The sequence below is a fragment of the Chrysemys picta genome, chromosome 13 (assembly GCF_011386835.1).
Source record: "Chrysemys picta bellii isolate R12L10 chromosome 13, ASM1138683v2, whole genome shotgun sequence".
NCBI lineage: Eukaryota > Metazoa > Chordata > Testudines > Emydidae > Chrysemys > Chrysemys picta.
The window spans coordinates 27,407,209-27,430,888 of NC_088803.1; the positions used below are offsets into that span (position 1 = coordinate 27,407,209).

General features: G+C 42.5%; 1 protein-coding gene across 1 annotated transcript in view; it reads left to right on the plus strand.

Moving 5' to 3' along the window:
* The window catches only part of CHMP4B (charged multivesicular body protein 4B), a 42,388-nt gene that overhangs the window by 14,495 nt on the left and 4,213 nt on the right, over nt 1–23,680 (plus strand). The window contains exons 2-3 of the mRNA XM_005295401.5: nt 21,017–21,194; nt 23,352–23,466. Of these exons, the coding sequence (XP_005295458.1) occupies nt 21,017–21,194; nt 23,352–23,466 (293 nt within the window). The remainder of the gene's footprint in view (nt 1–21,016; nt 21,195–23,351; nt 23,467–23,680) is intronic.

Below are 23,680 nucleotides of genomic sequence, written 5' to 3' on the forward strand. Positions count from 1 at the left end.
CTCCCCTCCCCTAACCCGCTGATTCCCCCCGCAAACTCCCGGATTGCCTGCCAACTCCTTGCCCATCCTGCCCAGGGTTGTTAGGTGACCGTAGTTCCTTAAACTGAAAACAGGACACAGGGCTGGCCTGAGCCGGCTGGCGTTGCTGCCCACCCCTTCCAAATGTTCCTCCATGGCCCCATTGAGCCAAGTAGCAGAGATGGGGTGGGGGTGGGGGGCGAAGGAATGAGCGTGGGCTGGGATCTGGGCAGCAAAATGGTGTGAATGTGTGTGAGTACTTTTAAGTTTGGAGTCAGGCAGTGAAACTGTTGTACTATGATCCAGCTAGCGGTGAGATGCCCTTTCAGGGCTGGTATAGCAGAGGGGCAGGAAGGAGGCGCCAGGTAGCGGGAGGGACCAGGGAGATTCCAGATAGCAGCCTGGGGAGATGCGGGGGAGGCTGGGATGTGGCAGAAGCAGGTGCCTGGAGGTGGACTGGGGAGGGAAAGAGGCTGGTTCGGGCAAGGGGTGGGCACTGGAGAGGACTCTGGGAACTGGCCCCAAAGGACGGGGAATAGGAAGGATATGAGGCCAGGGTGGGGGGCTCAGGGGACCTCTTGGGGGCAGGGGGCATGAGGCCGGGGTGGGAGGTTGGGCTTCAGTGGTGAGGAGCACAGGATCACAAACACAGCTATGCATGGCTCCAGCTTAGCTCCAGCCCTCATGCAGAGGCGATATGTAGCTGTGGCTAGTGGGGGGGCATGTGCCCCCCATTTCTTGGGACACCCAGAAGCAAGAAGACAGCACTCCCCCTGGCAGCGGCACTCTTTGTGCTGGTGCAGCCTGAGAAGGGAGGAAGCAGCAGGGTGGCTAGCTGAGCTCCTCCTCCTCCCCCTTCCCTGCTGCTGGAGTCCCATGCATTATCTCTGCTTCCACCCCCGACTCACCTCACTTTGGTGGATGGTCTGCAAAGCAGGCAGCAGTGCTGGCACTCCAGTAGCAAGGAAGGTGAAGCAGCCTCTTGTAAGGGGTTGGAGGAGGAATTCAACCAGCCGCCCTGCTCCCTCCTCGGGACACGGAGAGCACTGCTGCCAGGCAGAGTGCCCCTCCTCGCTTCCCCCTTCAGAGGTGTCTGGAGAAATGGGGGTGGGAGGAGCATGTGACCCATGGATGTCCCACCCATGCATCCCCTCTGCCCCAATGGTCCACTGAAAAGCGTCTGGCAGTCTGATTTCGGACTGCAGTCTGCCTATTGACTACCCCGGTATAGACACTGGGTTGCTTACATTGACTATTGGCTGTTAGCCTGGTGCCGGGCTTACAGCTGGGCCCTCCCCTCACCCCGGCACTGACAGCCCGAGCTCTCAGCCAGTTAGTGGGTGAAAATCTGCAGAAAACCCATTTTTCATGGTGCAAACTGAGGACTTGATCCTATGAGGTGCCAAACCACCTCCATTTCTGGTTGGAGTCAGAAGCTGAGGGTGTTCAGCACCTTGCCAGGCTTAAGCAGTGTGTGAACTTCACTCTTGAACTTGTATCAGAGGGGTAGCCGTGTTAGTCTGGATCTGTAAAAAGCGACAGAGTCCTGTGGCACCTTATAGACTAACAGACGTATTGGAGCATAAGCTTTCGTGGGTGAATATCCACTTGGTCAGGCGCACTCTGGAACTTGTGCATGTTGGGGTTTTTTTGTTTAAAGGGATTTGTAGATCTGTATAGAATTCTGTGAATTGCTTTTTATATGTGTTTTGTACACATATAAAAGCAATATGTTAGCCAAGCAATGTGCATGCTTTTATTTAAGTTATGTGACATCATTCATCAAAAGTAAAGCAACTTAAAAGTATGTATAGGAATTGAACCAGCCATTTGAGAAAGGACGTGATCATATGGATAATTAATGCTGTGACTGGTATGATTTAGAGAATGCTAAAATGTAAACATTTTGATAGAATTGTATTCCAACCATATCTGACGCATTAACAAGAATTATTGATTTTATTTGCTTGTATTGCTAAATATGCTTTTAATACAGATATTTACTAAATTTTTCCATCCTCACCCTGAATCACCTTTTAGGCATGTACACCAGAAGTCTGTTCTGTGCCTTAAATTTTTGTTATGGCAGGCAATCAGTTTTAGGATGTTATCTTTTAATGCAAGATTTAAAATATCAATACATACAACTTAAGAGTGTTCCCTGGGAGCAGCATTTTCAGAGCATGGAATTGGGACCGAGGAAGTCCTGACTTCTAAACTCAGCGGTAATCACTGACATACTTGATGACCTGGTCAAGGCACTTAACATCTGCCTATGTCTCCATTTTCTTTATCTGTATAATGGGGATAATGCTCACTTTACTTCACAAGGATGTGAGGAGGTTTAATAAATTAATATTAGTGTAGTGCTTTGGAGGTGTACAGAGTCACAGTGCTACATTTAGATGATTGTTGGCACAGATCCAGCATGAATACTTTTGTTCTCATTTTTTTCCAATGTAGGAAAATTATTAAAATATCTGTTGGCCCACTCACCAAACAGAAGTACAAATTCTCCAGGCTGGAGGTGTGTTTGAGACATAGGCTAGCTTTAACTCTTGTGTACAGACTTCCTCAAAACACAGCAATCAAATGTTTCTGTGTAATTACGTTCCCTTCCTTTCTCTGTTTTTTTTTTTTCTTTGTACATAAGAACTTTCACTGTAGTCCACTTTCGTCTGTTTATTTCTCAAACAAAACTATCCCAGAGTTGATCTGGAGATGTTCCAATGGCAGACTGGTTGAGAGGATTGACTTCATTTTAGAGTGAACAAGAGTTGAATTTTGATGCTGAAAGCTTCCCTCAGTGGTGAAAAATTCACATCCAGTGCCCTATAGGCAGCTAGCCATAGTGGAAAAGGTGATTCAATTTACTAAGTTTAGTTTTGAGATTATATTACACTTCAGGGTGCAAAATGGCCTGGGTGGGTTAGTCACCAAATGTGTCAGGAATGAATAATACACCTCTACCCTGATATAACTTGACCCGATATAACACGAATTCGGATATAACGCGGTAAAGCAGAGCTCCAGAGGGGCGGAGCTGCGCACTCTGGCGGATCAAAGCAAGTTCGATATAACGCAGTTTCACCTATAACGCGGTAAGATTTTTTGGCTGCCGAGGACAGCGTTATATTGGGGTAGAGGTGTAGCTGAATAATCATAATTTGTAGCCTCAGGAACAACCTTACTGTGCTTGCTATGGAAATTGGTGGTTCACTGCTTAGCAGGGTGTGATAAGGAGGTACAGTATGATTGTGTTTACAGCTGCCTTGGGGCTAAGCTGGGGGCTATAAGCACCTGTTGAACTGATGTCAGACAGCTGAGGATTTAACACTTCATACAGGAAGTCCAGGAAATATTGATCGTTGTCACAAATGATGTCTGCTTAGCTTAAGAGGCAGTTACTGATTTAGTCCTGAATGGAGCACAGGATCTGGTCCTGTAGGTGAATATAGCTGCATCACTTGGCAATAGTGACCATAACATAATAAAATGTAACATCCCTGGGGAGGCGGGGGACGAGACACCACAGCAGCCCCCCATGGTAGCATTTAATTTCAGAAAGGTGAACTACACAAAAATGAGGACGTTTCTTGTCTGGCAGCATTTCTGCCCACCCATGTGTCCAAGCTTTGATTCCTGTCACAGTACTTCATACATGTATTTTTATACTGCTTTGCTGTTTTTCCATAGATTCATAGACATTAAGGCCTGAAGGGACCTCCTGCATAACACAGACCAAAGAACCTCACCCAGTAACTTCTGCATTAAGCCCATAACTTCTGTTTGGGCTGTAGCATATTTAATTTGCCTAAGGCAGTAGTATCTAGTAGTCATAATCAGGATTAGAACCCAGTTCTCCATTTCCCCATCTCTGCATTCTAATAGCCTCACTGTTTAAATGTGGTCAAGTTACTTAACTTTGAAATGAGGGCATTGTTTACCTTACAAGGAAAGGTCTGCGGAAAATCTTACTAGGCTCTTACTAGACAGAGGTAGAAATGAAAGATAAGTCGGGGCTCCATCACTGAATGCCATTAGCAGTTCCATGGTGAAAGCTCAGCACCTACCCACAGCTGCAAGGCAGAGCAGGATCGGTGCTTGGATTCTTATCAAAATGCTGTCGATGGCTGGGGGACTTTATCTCATGTATCAGCCTCTGCCTAGGGTGATAGATAAATAGAAGCCCATGCAGCTGGGAGGGAGCAGCTTTTTTTCTCTCCCAGCCCCGATCCACTTGGCTGCTGTAAGGGAGTCTGGGCATCTACTGCTCTACTCCTCCCTAGCCTTTTGGGTGGTGGTCCCCTCTAAATCAGTGCTTCTCAAAGTCGGGCCGCCGCTTGCTCAGTGAAAGCCCCTGGCGGTCTGGGCCGGTTTGTTTACCTGCCGCGTCCGCAGGTTCGGCCGATCGCGGCTCCCACTGGCCGCGGTTCGCCGCTCCAGGCCAATGGGGGCTGCGGGAAGCGGGCTGAGGGACGTGCTGACCGCCCTTCCCGCAGCCCCCATTGGCCTGGAGCGGCGAACCGCGGCCAGTGGGAGCCGCGATCGGCCGAACCTGCGGACGCGGCAGGTAAACAAACCGGCCCGGACTGCCGGGGCTTTCCCTGCACAAGCGGCGGACCGGCTTTGAGAAGCACTACTCTAAATAGCCTCAATGACAACCTCTGCTACTTTCCTCTGGCAGGGTGTGAAATTGACATGATTCTAGTCAGTAGCACTGTTACTAGGGAAACTGACCAGGCCACTGTTAATTTTACACTCCAGTTGTATCCCAAGACTGGGAGCAACAGATGATGCTGGATTGGCTTCTGCATACTCAGGAAAACACCACTTTATCAGGTCACTTTTGGAATGGCTTCACACCTTTTTCAGCAATTGTTGATGTCACCCCCTCAAAATTGCCAGGGACAACTAGTAGATGAGTTTTTCAAGCCTTACACAAGAGCAGTGTTAGGTTTAATTAAATCAGTGGTTTGAAATGCTTTGCAGACCTCAGATGGAAGGTATACAAATGTAAAGTATTAACATTTTTGGATTCAGTTTATGTTGCCATTTGTTCTGATGAGAAGTTTTTATAGGACTCATTTAAAAAAATTCTTCAACCATATACAAGGACTTCTCTTTAATTTGTACAGTAATTAGCAGTGCACTCTGAGTTGGCAGTGGGGAAAGGAATATTTGTGTCTAGTATCATAGTTGAACAACCTGGTAATTTGGCTTTTTGGTGCTAGAGTTGTCTTCTATATTGTTAGAATTTGTAGCTTTTTTTCTAATTGGAAACTGAAAGTTGATCAGTCTGTATACTATTTAATTCAGATATCTATACAGTAGTGTTAAACATGTTTGGTAGCGTTTAAAATGGAAACAGTCCTACCTGTGTACTAGTCATGGTATGAAGCTTTTTGAGCTAGAAAAATCACTTACTATATATAAAAACAACAGAGTACTTGTGGCACCTTGGAGACTAACAATTTTATTTGGGCATAAGCTTTCGTGGGCTAAGACCCACTAACAAATTTATTTGGGCATAGCCCACGAAAGCTTATGCCCAAATAAAATGGTTAGTCTCTAAGTTGCCACAAGTACTCCTTGTTGTTTTTGCTGATACAGACTAACACGGCTACAACTCTGAAACCTGTTACTATATATAATTTAGCTTGGTGAATGATGCTTCACAACTTCATCTGTTTGTCATTCTGAAACATTTGGCTTGTATGTACGTATCTGGAGCTCTGCACCTTGGTAAAGTGTTCATTTTTAAAGGAAAGTCAGATTCTGTGTCTAGTATAAAGGTTTTAGGCATTCAGCTTTATTTCTAAATCAGACTCTGCAACTTCAGACGCTTAAAGCTGACTGTTGCTCCTCCTCACTCAGTGACCAATTAGGAATCATATTGTCATAGTCTTCTCTGACTCATTCCTGGATTGTGTGCCGTGCCTTTCCTTCTCCTCCTGCCAGTGTACGAATGGTCTCGTGCTCTCTCTCTCTTCTGTGCAGGAAGCGATCGCAACAGCATTTCCTGAAAGCTTGGTTTTTATTCTTTACCATGTAGAAAACCACACAGTTAAAATGGAAGGTAAGTACTCTGTCTGCAGAAATGCCCTGCAGCCTACTGTACTAGGCTCCAGGTGTTCAAGGATAACTTTTCAGTTACAAGTGCCTGAGAACGAAAGTCTGCCTTAGTTATAACTATAATATAGCTGCTATTGTGCCATAATCCACGGAAGAGTTATGGCACTGATGCTGCAAGGTTCCCCCTATGTCCCAGAGGGACCACCTCACCTCTGGGACTGAGTGGGGAGTTGAGGTGCTGGCTCTTGTATCATGTAAACAGACACTTGTCTAATCAAAACTGGACTTGGACCGAGATAAGCACTACTTGGTACATGCCACTGAATGATCAGTTATGCAGAGGTGAATGTTCTGTATCTCTTTTACTAATCTCCTGAGCCATCTGGTGCCCTATAAAATCATATTTAAACAAGGATTGTGCTCAGTGGGTGAGATAAAATCAACCAGATTATCCGATCACTTTGTCTATAACTTGTTGCTGTTGGGCTTTTATACTATTTTAGGGAAGTTCTATGGCCTGTGTTGAACAGGAGGTCAAGCTACAGTGGTCCCCTCTGGCCTTGAAATCTATGCTTTGTTTTTAATCTATACATGTGGTGTTGGAGAGCATATCAATATTTGTTTTAATTAGTATCTCATCTCAGGAGTTTCTTGACATGTTGAAGATAAATTGCTGGGTCTTACTAGACTGAGAGATCCAGAATAGTTATCTGAGATATTAAAATATGCTCTAACACTGCCAAACTCCGAGTCTGAGACACCCACTGTTTGTCCTTGCTGCCTTTGAAATGGGATTCTGTTGATGATTCAGACTCTTGTCTGTGATGTGAGCATCAGGAATATGGACTCAGATGTGAATAGAACAGCTAAATTAATACATGCTTTGTTTCAGTTGCCTAAGTTATGTTAAGTATCTGTGTAGAAGACAGTTATACAGTAGTAATCTATACTTTTTTTAAGATATTGGTCAAGTATTCATTACTCTGTTTAGGGTTATTATGTGGATTATAGAAAACAGTGGGATCTGTCCAGAAGAGACAGGCAAATAGGATAGATGGGTTTAATAAATTAGTCCATTTTATAGTCTTTCTGTATGGATGACAGTTGGTATACCCTTATTTTGAGTTTGCTTTTAGAGGTTTTTTCCTTCCAAATCTATACATTTGCCTCCTTTGTTTGTTTTAGTGGGATGTCTGCTTCTGATAAGATACTTCCTCAAGTTGTCATACTTTCTAGAGTGAAGTAATGAGTAGGTTTAAGTTTAAATTTCTCCTCAGTCTTACTGACCAAAGGTGTTATACCTTGAGTTTCTGCTGGGCCATGTGTCTTTCAGTATTTTTGTATCAAGTATGTGATCCTGTTTTCTGTGGTAAAGAATGGTAGCTGCAGGACAACAGAGATGGAAGCTGTGTAAGTAGTAGGTAGATAAAATCATGAAGGTCAGGCTCGGGGGGAAATCCTGTAAATTCACTTATGTGCAGGTCTTTACTGCTTGTCTGTTTCTATATTAAGTAAAATAACAGAACTTTACTCCAGATTCTTCAGAGTACTTTTTAATGCGGACAGTTCTTCCGTTTTCCCCAAACCCGACACATTTTCACTTCAGATGTCAAAATTGGATTTGTGGGTATATGAAACCCTATATATCCTTAGGTTCTTCAGTTTCTTTGGTAAATTCTAATATATTACCAATAGGGGCATTTCATAAAATTCAAATAAGGTATTTTAAAACTGCTGTAAGCAAAAAATAAAATATTAAATGCTAAGGCCCTGAGTTGACAAGCACTAAAGCAGGTCCCTAACTTCACACACAATGAGCCTACTCAGTCACTTAAAGGTAAGCTTTGTGGATAAGTGCAGCATCTGTGGCTAAAATAGTATTTTTATTAAAACCTTTTCTTTTTCACTTAAAAAATTGCTGAGGTGTTTATAATGAAAACTTCAGACTTTTATTACATTAATAAAAAGCGATTGTGAACTTTTTTATACACAGGCCTAAATTTTCAAACATGAATCTAAAATTCTATTCTTAAAGTGGGATTTTCAAAAGCACCTACATGACTTGTTGCATTGACTTCAGACTCCAAACCATGGTAGAGGAGGATAGCCTGACTGAAGCATTTCCCGTTTTTTTCCCTTGTGGAAGTTCCTGAATTGAAAGGTGGTGGTGGTGGCTGCAGAGATAGCACGGCTATTTGGTTATCAATCTTGTCTTTTGAATCTGTGGTGTTATCACTGTAAGGTTGTTAATGAGGCCCTGGATTAATCTCTTTCATCATAGTGGAACATTTTAAGTGTGAAATTTTAGTAGAAAAAAATTCTCTGTAAAAACTGAAAGTCTGCTAACAAGTGGGAAAATAAAGAAACAAAAATGTATTATCCACTTTACAATTGAAGACCTGAAAAAGGAAAGAACTAGCAACATGCGAATAAGTCTGACTTTAAATTTAAAAACCTCCCTCTTTTAAAATTTCTTTTCTTTCAAGCAATTGAAACTGACATTCAAATCTAGCTGCCTCTGATCCAGCTGCTTTTTATTGGTCTTGCCTTCCCTCTGGGAGAGCAGTAAAGGGGCCCGTGTGAATGAAAATCAGGCCCTAGGTCTACTCAGTTTGGAATGGTAACAGTATGACGGTATATTAAAATAATGATATAGAGAAGTCAGTGCTCCTGTTTACTGTGTCCCATAATAAGAGCCCAGGATCAGCCAATCATATTAAAGGCAATACATTTAAAACTAATACAAGGAAATAATTTCTTTTACTGCATATTAACTGATGGCACTTGCTGCCATAAAGTTTTACTTAACCAAAGAACTTAGTAAAATTCAAAATAATTAGATATAGATGACAAGAAGATTTAGTTGAATTCTATCCACCATTACATTATATAGGATAACTTTATAATGGACAGAAATCCTCCTGCTTCAGGTCATAAGCCAAACCACAAACTGCCAAAGGTTAGGAAGAAATCTATCCTGTAAGCATGTTGGTGCATAATTAATTGTGGAGGCTGTAAAACTTTTCTCTAGTATCTGCCACTGTCTGAAATAAGAGATTGAACTAGATCAGAGGTGGGCAAACTATGGCCCGCGGGCCACATCTGTCCTGCCGGACCATCTTGCCCGGCCCTTAAGCTCCTGACCCAGGAGGCTAACTCTGGGCCCCTTCCTTGCTGTTCACCTTCCCCCGCAGCCTCAGCTCGCCGCGCCACCAGCACTCTGGCCCGCCACTCCTGCCGGGCAGTGCGGCGGCATGGTTGGCTCCAGCTGAGCAGCGTGCCTGCGAGCTCCTGCTGCTCTGAGCGGCATGGTAAGGGGGCGGGGAGTGGAGGGGTTGGATAAGGAGCAGGAGGACAGTCAGGGGACAGGGAGTAGGGGGTGGTTGGATGGGGCGGAGGTTTTGGGGGGGGTCAGGGGATGGGGAACAAGGGGGGTTGAATAGGCGTTGGAGTCCCGGGGCCCTGTCAGGGGGCTGGGGTGTGGATAGGGGTCAGGGGATAGGGAGTGGGGGAGTTGGATAGGGGGTGGAGTCCCGGGGGTGGTGGTTAGGGGTTGGGGGTCCTTGGAGGGGGTGGTCAGGGGACAAGGAGCAGGGGGGGTTAGATGGGTCAGGGGTTTTGAGGGGGGCAGGAAGTGGGAAGGGGCAGATAGGGGGCGGGGGCTAGGCTGTTTGGGGAGGCACAGACTTCCCTATCTGGCACTCCATACAGTTTTGCAATCCCAATGTGGCCCTCAGGTCAAAAAGTTTGCCCACTCCTGATCTAGATGGACTGTTGGTATGGTCCTGTATGACAGTTCTTGTGTGATGGTGCATTAGAATATTTTTGCTGTTCTTTGGTTTAATTCTCTCAGTGAAGAGAGACCATCATGGTCTTGTGAATGCTCTAGTGATGAATTTTGACTTCAGTTGATTTTTGTTGTTGTTTTGTGTAAATGGCAAAATTCTAAACCCACTGGTAACAGTCTCTTCTTATATCAGCCCAGACCTCTTTTTCAGGAGGTGGATATGGAAATCTGTCAGAGCTTTCTACATGATCCTGGTACACTGAGCTAACAATCATTTAAAATGACCACTGAACAAACTCGTGGTCTAGCATCTTTCTAAGCCTGTTCCCAGGATCCTTCCATGCACAGAGCTTCTGTTGAAGTCAAGGGGAGCTCTGTATGCAGAGGGACTGAAGGATTGGGCTGTTAGTAAATGCAAATATCTATTTTCTTCAGAATTTTCTTTGCACAGAAGCAAAAGCACTTTGGGTAATCCTGTAATAGAGACACCCTCTGCCCCAATATCTACTTCCCAAAGCCAGCTGGATTTACAACCCTATTAAATATTGCAGCAGTGTCTGCGGATCCAGGTGCTAGGTGCTGTACTAACATAGTTACGCTCTCACAAGTATATACTGTGCTTAACAATGTCTTTATTCTGCATGCTCTAATCTCCAATGGAAATGTTAGGTTCTATAAAAATATGTAATACTATGTGTACTAAGCACTTCCCAGAAAACACATCAGGTCCCTGCCCCAAAGAGCTTATCAAATACAGGCTCTTAATCTAAAAGAGTGAGAATGTTTGAAGAAATTGGTGCATTGACAAGAAAACTTAAATCTGTGTTCCCTTTAGGTAACTGTACTGATGGTTACTTTAGCATCAAATAATTTTTTGTCGTGTGTGGAAATTTGTCTGGTTAGTCTAAAGCAGGGATCCGCAACCTTTGGCCTGTCAGGGAAATCTTCTGGTGGGCCGGGACAGTTTGTTTACCTGCAGTGTCCGCAGGTTCAGCTGATCGCAGCTCCCACTGGCCGCGGTTTGCCGTTCCGTGCCAATAGGGACTGTGGGAAGTGGTGTGCACCGAGGAATGTACTGGCCGCTGCTTCCAGCCGATCCTTGGTCTAGAGAATAAATGTTTAAACATAATGTGTGGTTACAGTTGTTTCTGCTTAAGCAATTCCACAGTAAATTAGATTGGGTATTAGGTTAGGTTGTCTACTGCTGTAATTACTGTCTTGAAAACAGCAAAGGCTTAATTAAATATGCAGATCCCAAGGGCTGACTCTTTCATGGCTGCCTAATGTAATAGCAGTCTTCATAAAGAATAAAGATGGGCTGTGTTATATTTTAACTTCAAACATGCTTCTTTATTTTGTGTGTGTGAAATATTGATATGCTAGAGGAAAAAATTCATAGGTGTCTTATACTTGTATGAAGTGATGGTAGTGGATTTGGGGAGAAGAGGAGCTACTGTCATTACTTCCTGATAAAATATTTATTGTTTTGGCTTCACTGCGAATTTTTTAATACAATTATATTATCTACCATGACAACACATCACAGCTTAATATGTATATATGCAGATAGCAAGGACTGTTCCACAGGCTTTAGAAAAAGATGGCAGAACTGCTCATCAGTTTTCAGAATTAAACGTTGTAGTTGATAAGGTCACATATAGAATTGCTGTAGATCGGAACAAAAACACCTTGAATATACACCTCAGAATAAATACTGTGGTGATCCTAAAGCATTGATTGCAATATATAAAAAGCCTGTTACCACAGCAATCGTAGTAAATACTATAATTAGTTTCCCATTTTAAGTTGAATTTTTCCCCCCATGTTAACAGTATTTTTCCCCATTCCCTGCAGATTTCTTGGGTGTGGTGTTTGCCAGAGGATATTTTTTCACAATTTCTGGTTAGCCACTCAAGACACGGGTAGATACAAGAGTATGAGAAATTAGGTTTTTCACCGTTGAACAATTCCTAAATTAAAATACTCCAATCTAAGACAGCTTATTCTTTTGATTTGAAGTGTTGTTTTGTTCTGTGCTCATGTGAAATAGTGCATTAAAATATGAGAGAGTTGCTTTCCTAACTTTGATGTTTTTAACTGAAGTGGCAGCTCTCTGCAGAGTTCATGAATTAGGACAAGCAGAATGCTTGGAGGACATTTGGAAGCGTGTGAGAACAGCTTAGAACAGGGGTCGGCAACCTTTCAGAAGTGGTGTGCTGAGTCTTCGTTTATTCACTCAGATTTAAGGTTTCGCGTACCGGTAATACATTTTAACATTTTTAGAAGGTCTCTTTCTATAAGTATGATATACAACTAAATTATTGTATGTGAGGTAAATAAGGTTTTTAAAATGTTTAAGAAGCTTCATTTAAAATTAAATTAAAATGCAGAGCCCCCCTGGACGGGTGGCCAGGACCCGGGCAGTGTGAGTGCCACTGAAAATCAGCTCGTGTGCCGCCTTTGGCACACGTGCCATAGGTTGCCAACCCCTGGCTTAGAATCAATTCTGCACACTTCAAGTTAAATGTGGCCAGTAAAAGGAAACACTTTCTGGCTTTGTACCATTCTTTGTTTCGGATCATGTGTAAAGGAGGTCTGAAACATGGGCGCCAATTCTGTGCGTGCTCTGGGGTTGAAGCACCCACGGGGGAAAAAAAGAAGTGGGTACTTAGCACCCACTGGCAGCCCTGCCGATCAGCTCCTCCCCCTCCCCCCCCGCGCCTCCTGCCATGGATCAGCTGTTCAGTGGCATGCAGGAGGCGCTAGGGGAGGAGGAGGTGGAGTGGGGGTAGGAAGAGGCGGGGCAAGCATGGAGGCTTGGGGGGGAAGGGGTTGAGTGGGGGCGGGGCCTGGGGCGGAGTGGGGGGGGGGGGGGCTGAGCATCACCTGGGATCTGATTAAGACGGATGCCTATGGTCTGAAAGGCTCAACCTCTCCTCTCTCCCCTTCCTTATCCACCCCAAACACAGACAAATACACCCATTTATTTTTACAGTAGAAAGTCACTGCCCAAAAGTTTTCTTAACTCGGTTAAGGCTGCATGGCAGTGCCTCATACCCTTCCAGAACCTTGAGTGCATCTAAACTGAAAGCCTCTAAGAATCAGTCCTTAATTGAATGGGTGGAGTGTGGCCTCAGATAACTTTGTTTGGCATTTAGTAGTAGTTTAAAAAAAATAAGTTTTTTATCATCTGAATAAAAATCACTTACTCTCCCAATCAGGTTTCACTTCTTTCTATCTGATGTCATAAACCTTAAACAAGAATTGAATTTTTTGATATAAAGAAAAAGCGGAGGAATTAAAAACAAAACAACCAACCTCCTCCCCACCCCACTTTTCAGGCCTCCTTTGTATATCACAGAAATCTCAATTTTCATCCTTCGATGGTCACCTTTAGCACAGCTGTCATCTCCGATCTAGTTTAGTCTACATATTTGGGTTCCAGTCCTGCAGTTGAATCGTTATGGTGGACCTTTGCTAATCTGCTATGCATCTGTTTGATAACCTTGGAGAAATACAGACCTTGTCATCATTATACACCAATTTACTTGTGGTAACAAGTGTATAAACTCATGGTGTGGTTTCTCAATCCTTTCAGAGAGTTACAAGTATGAAAATCGCCAATGCTGCAGTTTCTGAACCATGTAAAAAGTGAAAAAGAGGAGGAATTGTGGGGTATCCCGGCTAGATCCATAATGGGATTTAGGTGCCTAAGTCTAAAACTTAGATCCTCAAAACCCCTGCTCAGCTCCTGCTTAATCCTGTAGGCAGCTAAATATCCTAGGCACTTAAGTTTCCACTGGTAAAGTCTCCTAGTTACCAAAAATGTGCCACTGGGCATGCGTGCATCTGCTTCAGTCTGGTTACCTAGTTTATGCCTGAGCTCCAGTGGGATCCTCAAACTAGGCATTCCCCCATCTAGCTCACCTGCAGAGCCCATGTATGCTCGGAGGCTGACTAACAGATCAGGCCCCATACAAAGCAGTGCTGTCAGAAGAAGAAGTGGTGGTGCCCCCCTTACAGCTTTTAGCCAGTGGCTAGAGAACTTGCCTGGGATGTGGGAGACCTGGGTTCAGTTCCTCTGTCTCCCTGATGTGGAGCAGGGATTTGAACCCACATCTCCCGAGAGTGCCCTGAATACTGGGTTCTGGGATATTCTGCAGTAGGGCACTCAGTCCTTCCTTTGTAATTGTTCCACTTTGTATAGTCACTGGAATGGGGACTTGAACTTGGGCCTCCCACTTCCCAGGTGAGTGCCATAATCACTGGACTAGAGAGTCATGCTAACTCTCTTTCTCTAGCCCCACGACTACTTATTCAGACAAAGTGGAGCAGTTTCAACGGGAGGGACAGAGTCCTGCTCCAGAATACCCCATAGCCCAGCAGTTAGGGCATGTTGGGATAAAGAGCCAAAGAGTTAATGGCATTAACATGACTAACTGTCCAACATGAAACAGTTTTAAACAAAGTTAGATATACAGAGACCTCAGACTGTTTAATACCATGGCAATGCATCAGGAAATTCATGCCAAAAATAAGAAATGTATCGATTGAAATACACAAAGGAAAAGAATACAAACAAGGCAAAAATACTGAAACAGAAATTGAGTTATTATGCAAAACAAACGTAATCAAAACCTATAAAACCAGAACCCTTTTTGGAGAGGGTGAATGTTGGTTAAGGTCTTTTATTCTGTCAAACAGCCTTTGTTGGTGGGGAAGAAAGGGTTAGTTCTATTCAGTTTGAGTTGGGAACGCTATTTCTTTCTTCCTTTAGACAAGACAGACACACAGAAGGGAGAAAAGAGGTAGAATGGTAAATGTGGGGGAAATGCAGCATTTGTTGATCTTATCAGGATATAGGGCAGTTGGTCAGTCACAGACAGATGGTTTGGACTGGGCAGGTCAGCTATGACAGTTGTTGCTCTGGACCCCAGCTTGCCTCTCTAATCAGGGACATTATCTGTTTGGTTTGGCCATGTCCCCCTCCATCATTGGTGGTACTTAGGCCTATCAGAGCTGGATGGGCCATTTCATCTTGTGCAGTGCAGTTGATTTCAGGATCAGGTGAAAAGCCAACAGAGCGGGATAGGAGAGGAGCAAGACAGTGGGGGACAGAAAGGGACCCATGAGACAGGAAGACAGAACAGGAGCTCCTATGTACCGCCTTGGTTGTCTTAGGCAGCTCCCTGTTCAGCATGCTGGCGATTGTGGATCCCTTTATTAAGTGACTATCTTTTCCATGCATTGTATGGGGAGCCTGGGCTGAGTATTCCACTAGGCCGCAGGGTGTGTAAAGTTAGGTGTTGCAACACTGAGTCTAGTCCCCTTTGTGGGAGTCTAATCTTTAAAGCCACAATATGCTGTAAAGATTGAATGAGGTAATTTTGGCTCGCTTGCTTAGAGTGGAATGGTGGCTTGGGAATGTATCTGACAGATCAGATTTGAAATATTATGAAGTCTTAGTCTGTGGTATGACAAGTGGAGGAGAGCTTGAGTAGTTTATGGTCAGTGGTAGTTCATAGACCTGTAGCTGAAGAAAGGGGCTGTGGGTTAGTAGTCCATATTAGAAATGGAGAAGAGGAACTGATGCATCAGTGGATAGGTAGTGGACAGTCACTGATGAAGCAGAAAAGACCAGTTAAAATTGTTTAGTCCATTCCCTTACTGATGTAGGATTGTCCCTTACTGCACACTTTCTTGTATTTTATCTAATCTAGTTTTACGTCTCCCAAACGAAAGGACTTCTATTACTTCCCTTGGGAAGCTCCACCACAGGTCTGTAGACCTTAAGGTCAGAAAACTTTTCTGATATTCAGACTGCTTTCTCATTACTCGTGGTTATACCCTATTTTTACTAGTCTTAACAAGTCATCTCCTTTTCTTGGTGTTTCTGTCCTTTAAATATATGTACGAAGTTACAATCACATGACTTAGCCAAGCAATTGTGGCCTCTTTTGTTGCCATAATCATTTGCTGTCTATCACTTCTAAGTCAGGTATTCCTTTTTACAATACACAGGCTTCTGAATGGGTTCAGGGCACATGCTAGTGGATTTGATTGCAGGATCGTGTGCCTGGGAATTAGACTTGAGTTTTGGCTGCCACAGAGTCTGGCCTATTAAAGCAGCCTGCAAACATCCTGAGTGTACATTTTTCAAGTGCAAAAAAAGAAAGTCTCACTTCTATCTTGATGGTTATTTTATATGGTATAGGTCAAAAGTAAAAAGATCTAGATATAGATTAGAGTTAATAAGGATATTTTAATTCCATCTGAGTTTTGGTTCAGTACCTAACATAAATACTGTGTGGACATGTCTGCTTGGAAGTCATAATGTTCTAATGTGAAAGATCTGGTGGGGATATTCTTGTATAGGACAGAATGTTCTCTTCACTTGTATTCACAGTCTGACTTCTGTGCCTTGGTTTATCTGTGAAAGCAAAGCCATGAAAAGGCAGAGCTGATTACCGCAAAAAAAAAAAAAAAAAAAAATCCTGAATGTGAAATGTATCTTATTCTAGGCGGATAAATGAATTAATAGAGCTCACAGGAGCAAATGAATGTGAAATGACCCAAATTAGCCTGTCAGAGTCTCATAATCTCTCCAATTTAATAAGATTCCAGTTGTAAATGGTATGAATTCTAAATTGGATTAAAGGATAGTTGTGGAAATGTATCTGCTATTAAATAACCTCTAAATAAACTACAGGAAGGTGCATTCCTCTCAATTAGAGACATTTCAATGTCTTGTTTGACCTTTTTAGTACATTTTTTTTTTTTAATGCCAGGTGCAATGATATTTAACCAGTTGTATGTCTCTTTTCACTTCAAAAAAGTGCTTTGCATCTAGATGTTAATTGACTGCGTAAATATTACCCTGAATTGTCCAAGTGTTGAAAAGTGTGGTCCGTGTATATGAGTAAGACAGCACATATTTGCTCTTACATTCCTATTTGTGTTCCTTCCCACCTCAACATCACTTAAACATAGAAGTCTTTTCTACCATTTTCTCATAGCGTAATCCTGCAGCAGGCAAAATGGAAGGGACTGTGGAAAACTTGAGTAATGAGATTTAAAATCAAGCTTATGACCACTACTGGATATAAGGACATTCCTGCTGTTAGAAAAAATGTCAGGGGATAGCATGGGAAAGTAGGGCTAATGCTGGGGCATGGACTGTCCCGGATCAGGACGCTACAGATTGACTGGAGAACCAGGGTTGGAGAGAACTTAAGTGTCAACTAAAGCTTACCTGAGACATAACACAGAGCTTTTCATGAGCAGGAGCCTGACTTACTAAACCAGAGGTTTACCACCAGACAAACAAAAAAAAACAAGGGAAATTACAAAACAAAAAAATCTCAAATGATTTAAGATTAGTAAGTGCAATTCGAGTGAAATACACTGAACAGACATTCCTGGGGTGGGAAGGGTGGGCGAGAGAAGAACATAAAAATAAATGGAATGGAAATAGAAAGATACGGTTAGAAAATTCTGGTTAGTACCTGATACCTAGTTCATCCACACACACCATTAAAAACCCATTCTCAATGTTTAGTGCCCATATAGCCCGAGTTCTGCCCTTGTAACAAAGTACACCCAGTAAGTGCGAAGTCTAAAAGAACCTTATGTATTTATCCCATAGCTTTCACTAAGAACTGTACATAAACAAAAGTACGGTATTAGAGTTTATACAACAGCTGTTAAGAACTCTGGCCTTGCAGTCTACATATTCCACAAAATTAACAGTTCTGAATATCCTACCTTTGTTTCTCGCATTTCTCTCTAGCGCCATCACCACTGAATACAAGCGCATCCAAATAGCAGGCTTTTCCTTCTGAGCAAGATAATTTGATCATTCCAACAAATACTAGATGATTTTATTACATGAAAGCCCAATCAAACTCCCATTCATGTCAAAGGAAAGACTATTGCTATTGTCAATGGAATTTGGATTGGTCCTAAAATAGGGACACCAGTCAAGGGGGGGAAGCAGGTCACAGAAATATTTGTTTTAGCAGTATGTGCATGAATTGTGTAAAGCTGGACTCAAAATGGGCGATTTGACCTTTGTTTCATTTTCATACTAACTGATTAGATTGTTTCAATGGATGTGATCAATGGTACTTTTGATTTGTGCTTGGCAGCTTTAATTGTAACTGTACCTAGTTTTCTGTTTTGTAATGTGTTGCAGAGTAATGATAAAATAATCTGAGGGTTACAAAACGAAAGGACTGTGTAGTGTGCAGCCACGCAGAAGCCTTGTCTTGATGGGCTAAAAAGGAGTGTGTTTTCAACTAAACACAATTGGATAACTCTCCTTTTACCCATCAAGACTGGACCCAACAGTACATATGAGGCCCCTGTAAATGTACAGTCAGCTTCTAGGAGATCAGCCCGGTCACCTGTGTTGCAGCAACTCCCCCACAATTCAGTTTCAGCACTACTGCCAGGAAAGTCAAATTCTGAAATAGCATTTTTAGGGGATGGGTCTTAAAACTGGATTTGGGAAATTTTCGTTTTTTTCTTCACTTCTAATGAAAATGTGTAACCGACAAGTTCGCTGTCACAAACTGGCCCTCGACAGGATAGTGTGTGTGTGCGTGTATGTCTGAGACCTCTCAATTATACATTTTCTACACCTTTCCCCAATAAACCTCTTTTGATCAGACTTTCACTGAGGCTAGAGGCTTGAACAAAAAGGACATTCATGGCGTGAAATGCAACACAGGTCTGAGTTCAAATGTTAAGCTGTATCTTGCAGCAAAGAACTGCAGTCATCAGGTTAGAGTCTGAGTAGATGTCCAAGTTGATTCTATTTCTTAAGCAGATAAATGTTCTTATTAAGTTACCAAGTCTATTGTATATTGGAGAACTGGATTATTGATCTCTTTGACAGAGGTAGCTGGAAATAACATTTAGGGTAATTAATTGTTTCATCCAAACAATGACTCTGTCAGAGAGGTTGTGTTGTATCTGTCAGCCAAAGCACAGGTTGGTTGGTTGGAAATAGCTAGAAAAGGACCATGATGCAGGGAGATGTAATACTTGGTCATGGAGGGGCAAGGGGCACTTGTTTCTAATGTAGATTTTTTTTTGGTAATGTATATCAAAGGGGATAGGTATAGTAGGAATATGCCTATGTGGTTGTGCCCAATATTTTACTATGTTTTGTTCCTTTCTTCTTTGTGTGATACCCAACCAATCTGTCCTTTGGTAGGTCCTTTTCACACTACAACCTGTAATCAAATTTGTAACTACTTACAGGCACTTTATATCCACACTACAGTTGGTCATAAGTTTTTTTTTTTTTTTTTTTTTAGTTATTATTGGAATGATTTTCAACAAAAACTGCCCTATGCAAAATTTGCTGTGGGGAAAACTTCTGTTTGTTTGTTTGTTTGGGGTGGAGGGTCTGGGGGGGGAAGGGAATTAGTTTTGGGCAGGGAATAAAAATGAATTGCCTGCTTGGATGGTCTCTTGACAAAAGCTTTACAGGCAGCTGCCAGCGCTGAACACCTGACTCTCTGCCCCGATGCTCAGCTCAGCTCTGCTGGTACCCAGGCACTCTGCCTGTCCTGTTGCTGGGCTGCAAGGCTCTTGTCAACGTCACTTTCTCAGAAAAATTAAAAATTCCATGTTGGTTGACCTGAAACAGAGCTTTCCTAAAATCCCTTTCTGGAAAAATGTTGCATTTTTGCCATTTTGTCTCAGTTTGGGATTCTATTTTTTTTTTTTTTTTTTAAGAACACGTAATTTTTAACAGGGAGGGATTTCCATTTTCCAGCCAGCTCTAATGCACATACATCCTGAATGATTGATACAGAGCAGCTAGTTGAGTTTCACTTCTGCTAGTGATCTAGTCGGGTGGTATTATCTTCCTGTAACTGGTTGTGCGCATGCACTGGGGGTGGAGGAGTGGAGTGCTTAGTGTGAACTGAAAACCCTGATCTGGTTTGTGTATCCAGTTTGACTGGTTCTCCTTCCTCCCAGCTCTCTGCACAGCAGTACATTTCAGAGTACTCAGACCCATGTGTTGGTGTCTATGGATTTCGTGCAAAGGCATTGTGGGATAGCTCATCTGCCCATACTCTCGTAGAAAGCACTTAGCAATGTCTGTTCATGTTTGTTTGTGTAGATCTAGAAACAAACACAGCAGAAAAACTGCTATGCAGGCTCAAACTGAACAGGGTTACAGATACGGAGACAGCACCTCTATTGGTTACAAAAATCATATTTAGAAGATTCAATGTGGGCGGGTCCTTACACCGGGGAGATCTGAAACGTGTTTATACAAGATGAGCTTTCCTTGACCACTGCTCTTATTCAAACAGGAGCAATATCAGGAAGTGAGGTACAGGAGAACCTCAGTTACGAATGCCTCAGGAATGGAGGTTGTTCGTAACTCTGAAGAAAATGTTATGGTTGTTCTTTCAAAAGTTTACAACTGAACATTGACTTAATACAGCTTTGAAACTTTACTATGCAGAAGAAAGAAGCTGCTTTCCCTTTTTTTTTTAGTAGTTTACGTTTAACACAGTATTCTACCGTATTTGCCTTTTTTGCGTTTGCTCCTGCCTGATTGCGTGCTTCCGGTTCCAAATGAGGGATGTAGTTGAGTGGTCAGTTCGCAACTTTGGTGTTCATAACTCTGAGGTTCTACTGTATATGTAATGCTTTCTCCCAGTCACTCCTGCCTAGCTGCTGCCTGAGCCTGCAGCATAGTTAAAACCATGTTTGGTGGTTACTGTACCCTGGACTGCTGTGTGTTGCATGGGAAAAGATGGAGGAAGATGCTACTTTTAAATAGGCATGCTTATGTTTTGAGACATGGTGTTTGCTATAAAACACAGTACCCTGTAGCACCATCCATGCTGAGCATCTAGACTGCTAACATTATTATTGCTGGTTTATAGTCTGTATTTTGACATGAAGTGGACATCAGAGGCTTGGCTACCATTACATTTGTTTAGACAGGAACACAGAACAGTAACAGATTTTAATTAAACTAGAAAGAAGAGCAGATGAGCGATAGAATGAATTAAACATTGTTCTGTTTTGTGAATGGAATTTTGTACACATTTGAATGGCTATTTTGGACACAAATTACATACATTTTGTTTTTGTTTCGTCTAGCTGCTCTTCAAGCCCTAAAACGCAAGAAGAGGTACGAGAAGCAGCTGGCGCAGATAGATGGCACGTTATCAACAATTGAATTCCAGAGGGAAGCCCTTGAAAATGCCAACACGAATACTGAAGTGCTCAAGAACATGGGCCTGGCTGCTAAAGCTATGAAAGCTGCTCATGACAACATGTAAGAAATTTCATATTGTATCCTTGAATGAATGTCCACTCTATCAAAATCAAACCAGAAATTATAGAAAGAGAATAAAGAACTAGGTCCCACGCAGTCTGCTAAAATGCTCTGCATCATCGTGGCATGAAATAACTGATTTTTGCAGAGGTTACAGACAAAGCAGTAAAGTATTTTTAAAAAGTTTTTAAAATATAATACTAGATGCGTTCGCTTATTGATCAAGCTACAAAAGATGGGATTTTTCAACCCAGAAAAATGTTGTGGGGTACGAGGCCATTAATAGCACGCACACAACTTTTGTCTAGCTAAAGTATAGTGTCAATAATAGTCTGAAGTGATTTCAGAGATGTACTGGTCACAGATCCATCTAATACCTGTACACTTTTTAAGTCTTGTTTAAAGGGGGTGCATAGTCTGTTCCTTTTTCTTCTACTCGATATAATTTGCAAACAAAAATGACTTTGAGATGGCGTTATGGTTGAGAGTACATATCAGTAACTAAGGGTAAACTACATTAGAGATGTTGTAATTAACACAAAGCCAATATTTCCAAAGCCAGGAAACTCTGAACTAAGGTTAAATTTAAAAGGAATCCAAACCTGTTCAGATATAGGAATGCATAGTTAAGGCACCTAAATAGTCTTTACTAAGCCATATAGTGACTCCATGTTATTAGGTGTGTAAAATATTCTCCAGAGAAACTTACGAAGAATTGTACTCTTTCAAAATGGCTGACATCCCCCATTTTTTGCAATGACAATGAGGCCAGGTGCTGACCTCAGTTAATATGCCCTCTTTCCAAATGCCACCACATTCCATTGCCCCCAATGGGAGTGAAGGTAAACTGACCTCAGGAAAGATGATAGCCCCCTATGCTGTCAGGAGGTGGAGAAGAACACTGAGGAGTAGGTGAATAGATGCAGTGGCCATTTTTGTTAAGGGAAGTCTGTTGCTTCAGTCCCATTGAGAACAATGGGGAAAAGTGACTATTTGGAAAGAGGGTAGTTCTTCGTGGAATTCTCTGAAGTGTATTGAGTTTCTGCCCCTGAATAAACTTGAATATGGAGAATAATAGGTGTGTGAGTGTGAATGACCATGCTAAAAAAAAGAAAACCTTTTAAATGTAATCCATGCACAAGATTTCAGTGAGGTTAAGTATATGGAAAGTTGTAAAAGTCTGCATTATTCCATTAAGGACGTTGGGGACAAAAGAATGACAAAACAGGTGCCAGGTTTCTTAAAGGACCCATTTTTAATTTAATTAAAACTAATGAATTTGCTTGTAAATTTTCAGGAGTCATTCTATGCTCTGAGAGTAAGGAGTAGAATTTTGGGGAGGACATCTTTGTATTTTTCATACATAAAAGGTTAAAACCCAGCTTCAAGTGCAAAACTCAACTCACCCTTAACTGTGGACTTGACGCTGGTGATAATAATTTTGTGTCCTGTGAAGGCACTTTTTTTGTCCAGCCTTGACTAAAGCAAATAGATCTGAGTTACACTAAGAATTAGAGTTCAAAGCAAACTGATAATTGGCTCTTGATGGCTTAAAGGATTGATAATAGAGTAACGGAGCCTTTCACTCCTGACAAGTTGAAGCTGACCTAGATCTGTAGTAGTAACCAAAAGTAGTTGCCAGCCAGTGGGCATCTTGGCTACCTGATTTTGTGGGATCAGTCCATCTTGCCATGTGTTTATATCTTTTTCTGAGGGTAAATGGAAGCTTTTGTCCTCCAGGGCTCTGAGTCCATCTTTCAGCAATCAATTTCTGCCAAAGAGAAAAATTTAAGAACAGCAAACAGGTGATTTCTAGAATCATGAGGGAGGTAATCTGCTGGGAATGAGGGAGAAAGGGAATGAGCACCTCCTCCTGCCCAGTCCACACAGCAGAAATGGCATGTGCTTTAGAAGAAGCTTCATACCTTCCTGCAATGGGTAAAAATGCGAAGATGTTGGCAGGGAGTAGGGAATGGAGATTGCTCAGGGTGGAGCAGTTGAGGGAAGGAGAGCTGCAGTGGCTGGAGATGTGCAGTCATGCACAGCTGAAATGCCATCACAGTGTGGAATTAGCATTGCCACAGAATTAGCAAATGTAGTCAGTGGGCAGTGCAAACCAGGTTAATGACCTAACATATTGTACTCTTCTCTTTACAGGGATATCGATAAAGTAGACGAATTGATGCAGGATATTGCAGAACAGCAGGAGCTGGCAGATGAAATTTCAACAGCTATTTCAAAGCCTGTAGGATTTGGGGAAGACTTTGATGAGGTAAAACAGCTCAAGAGTTGCACTGTTTTAAATTAAAACCCATCTCTTGGTGATCTGAGTTCTGCATGCAAGACAACAGTGCAAGTTCTAGGATGTAAAATTTCTCCTAGCAAATGGTCTCTTCCACCTCAGAAAATTGTGCGCATGGCAGCTAAAAAACTTGGATGGGACTTCAAACCCCCAACGTTTTGGAGACCTTTGGATCAGAGAATTC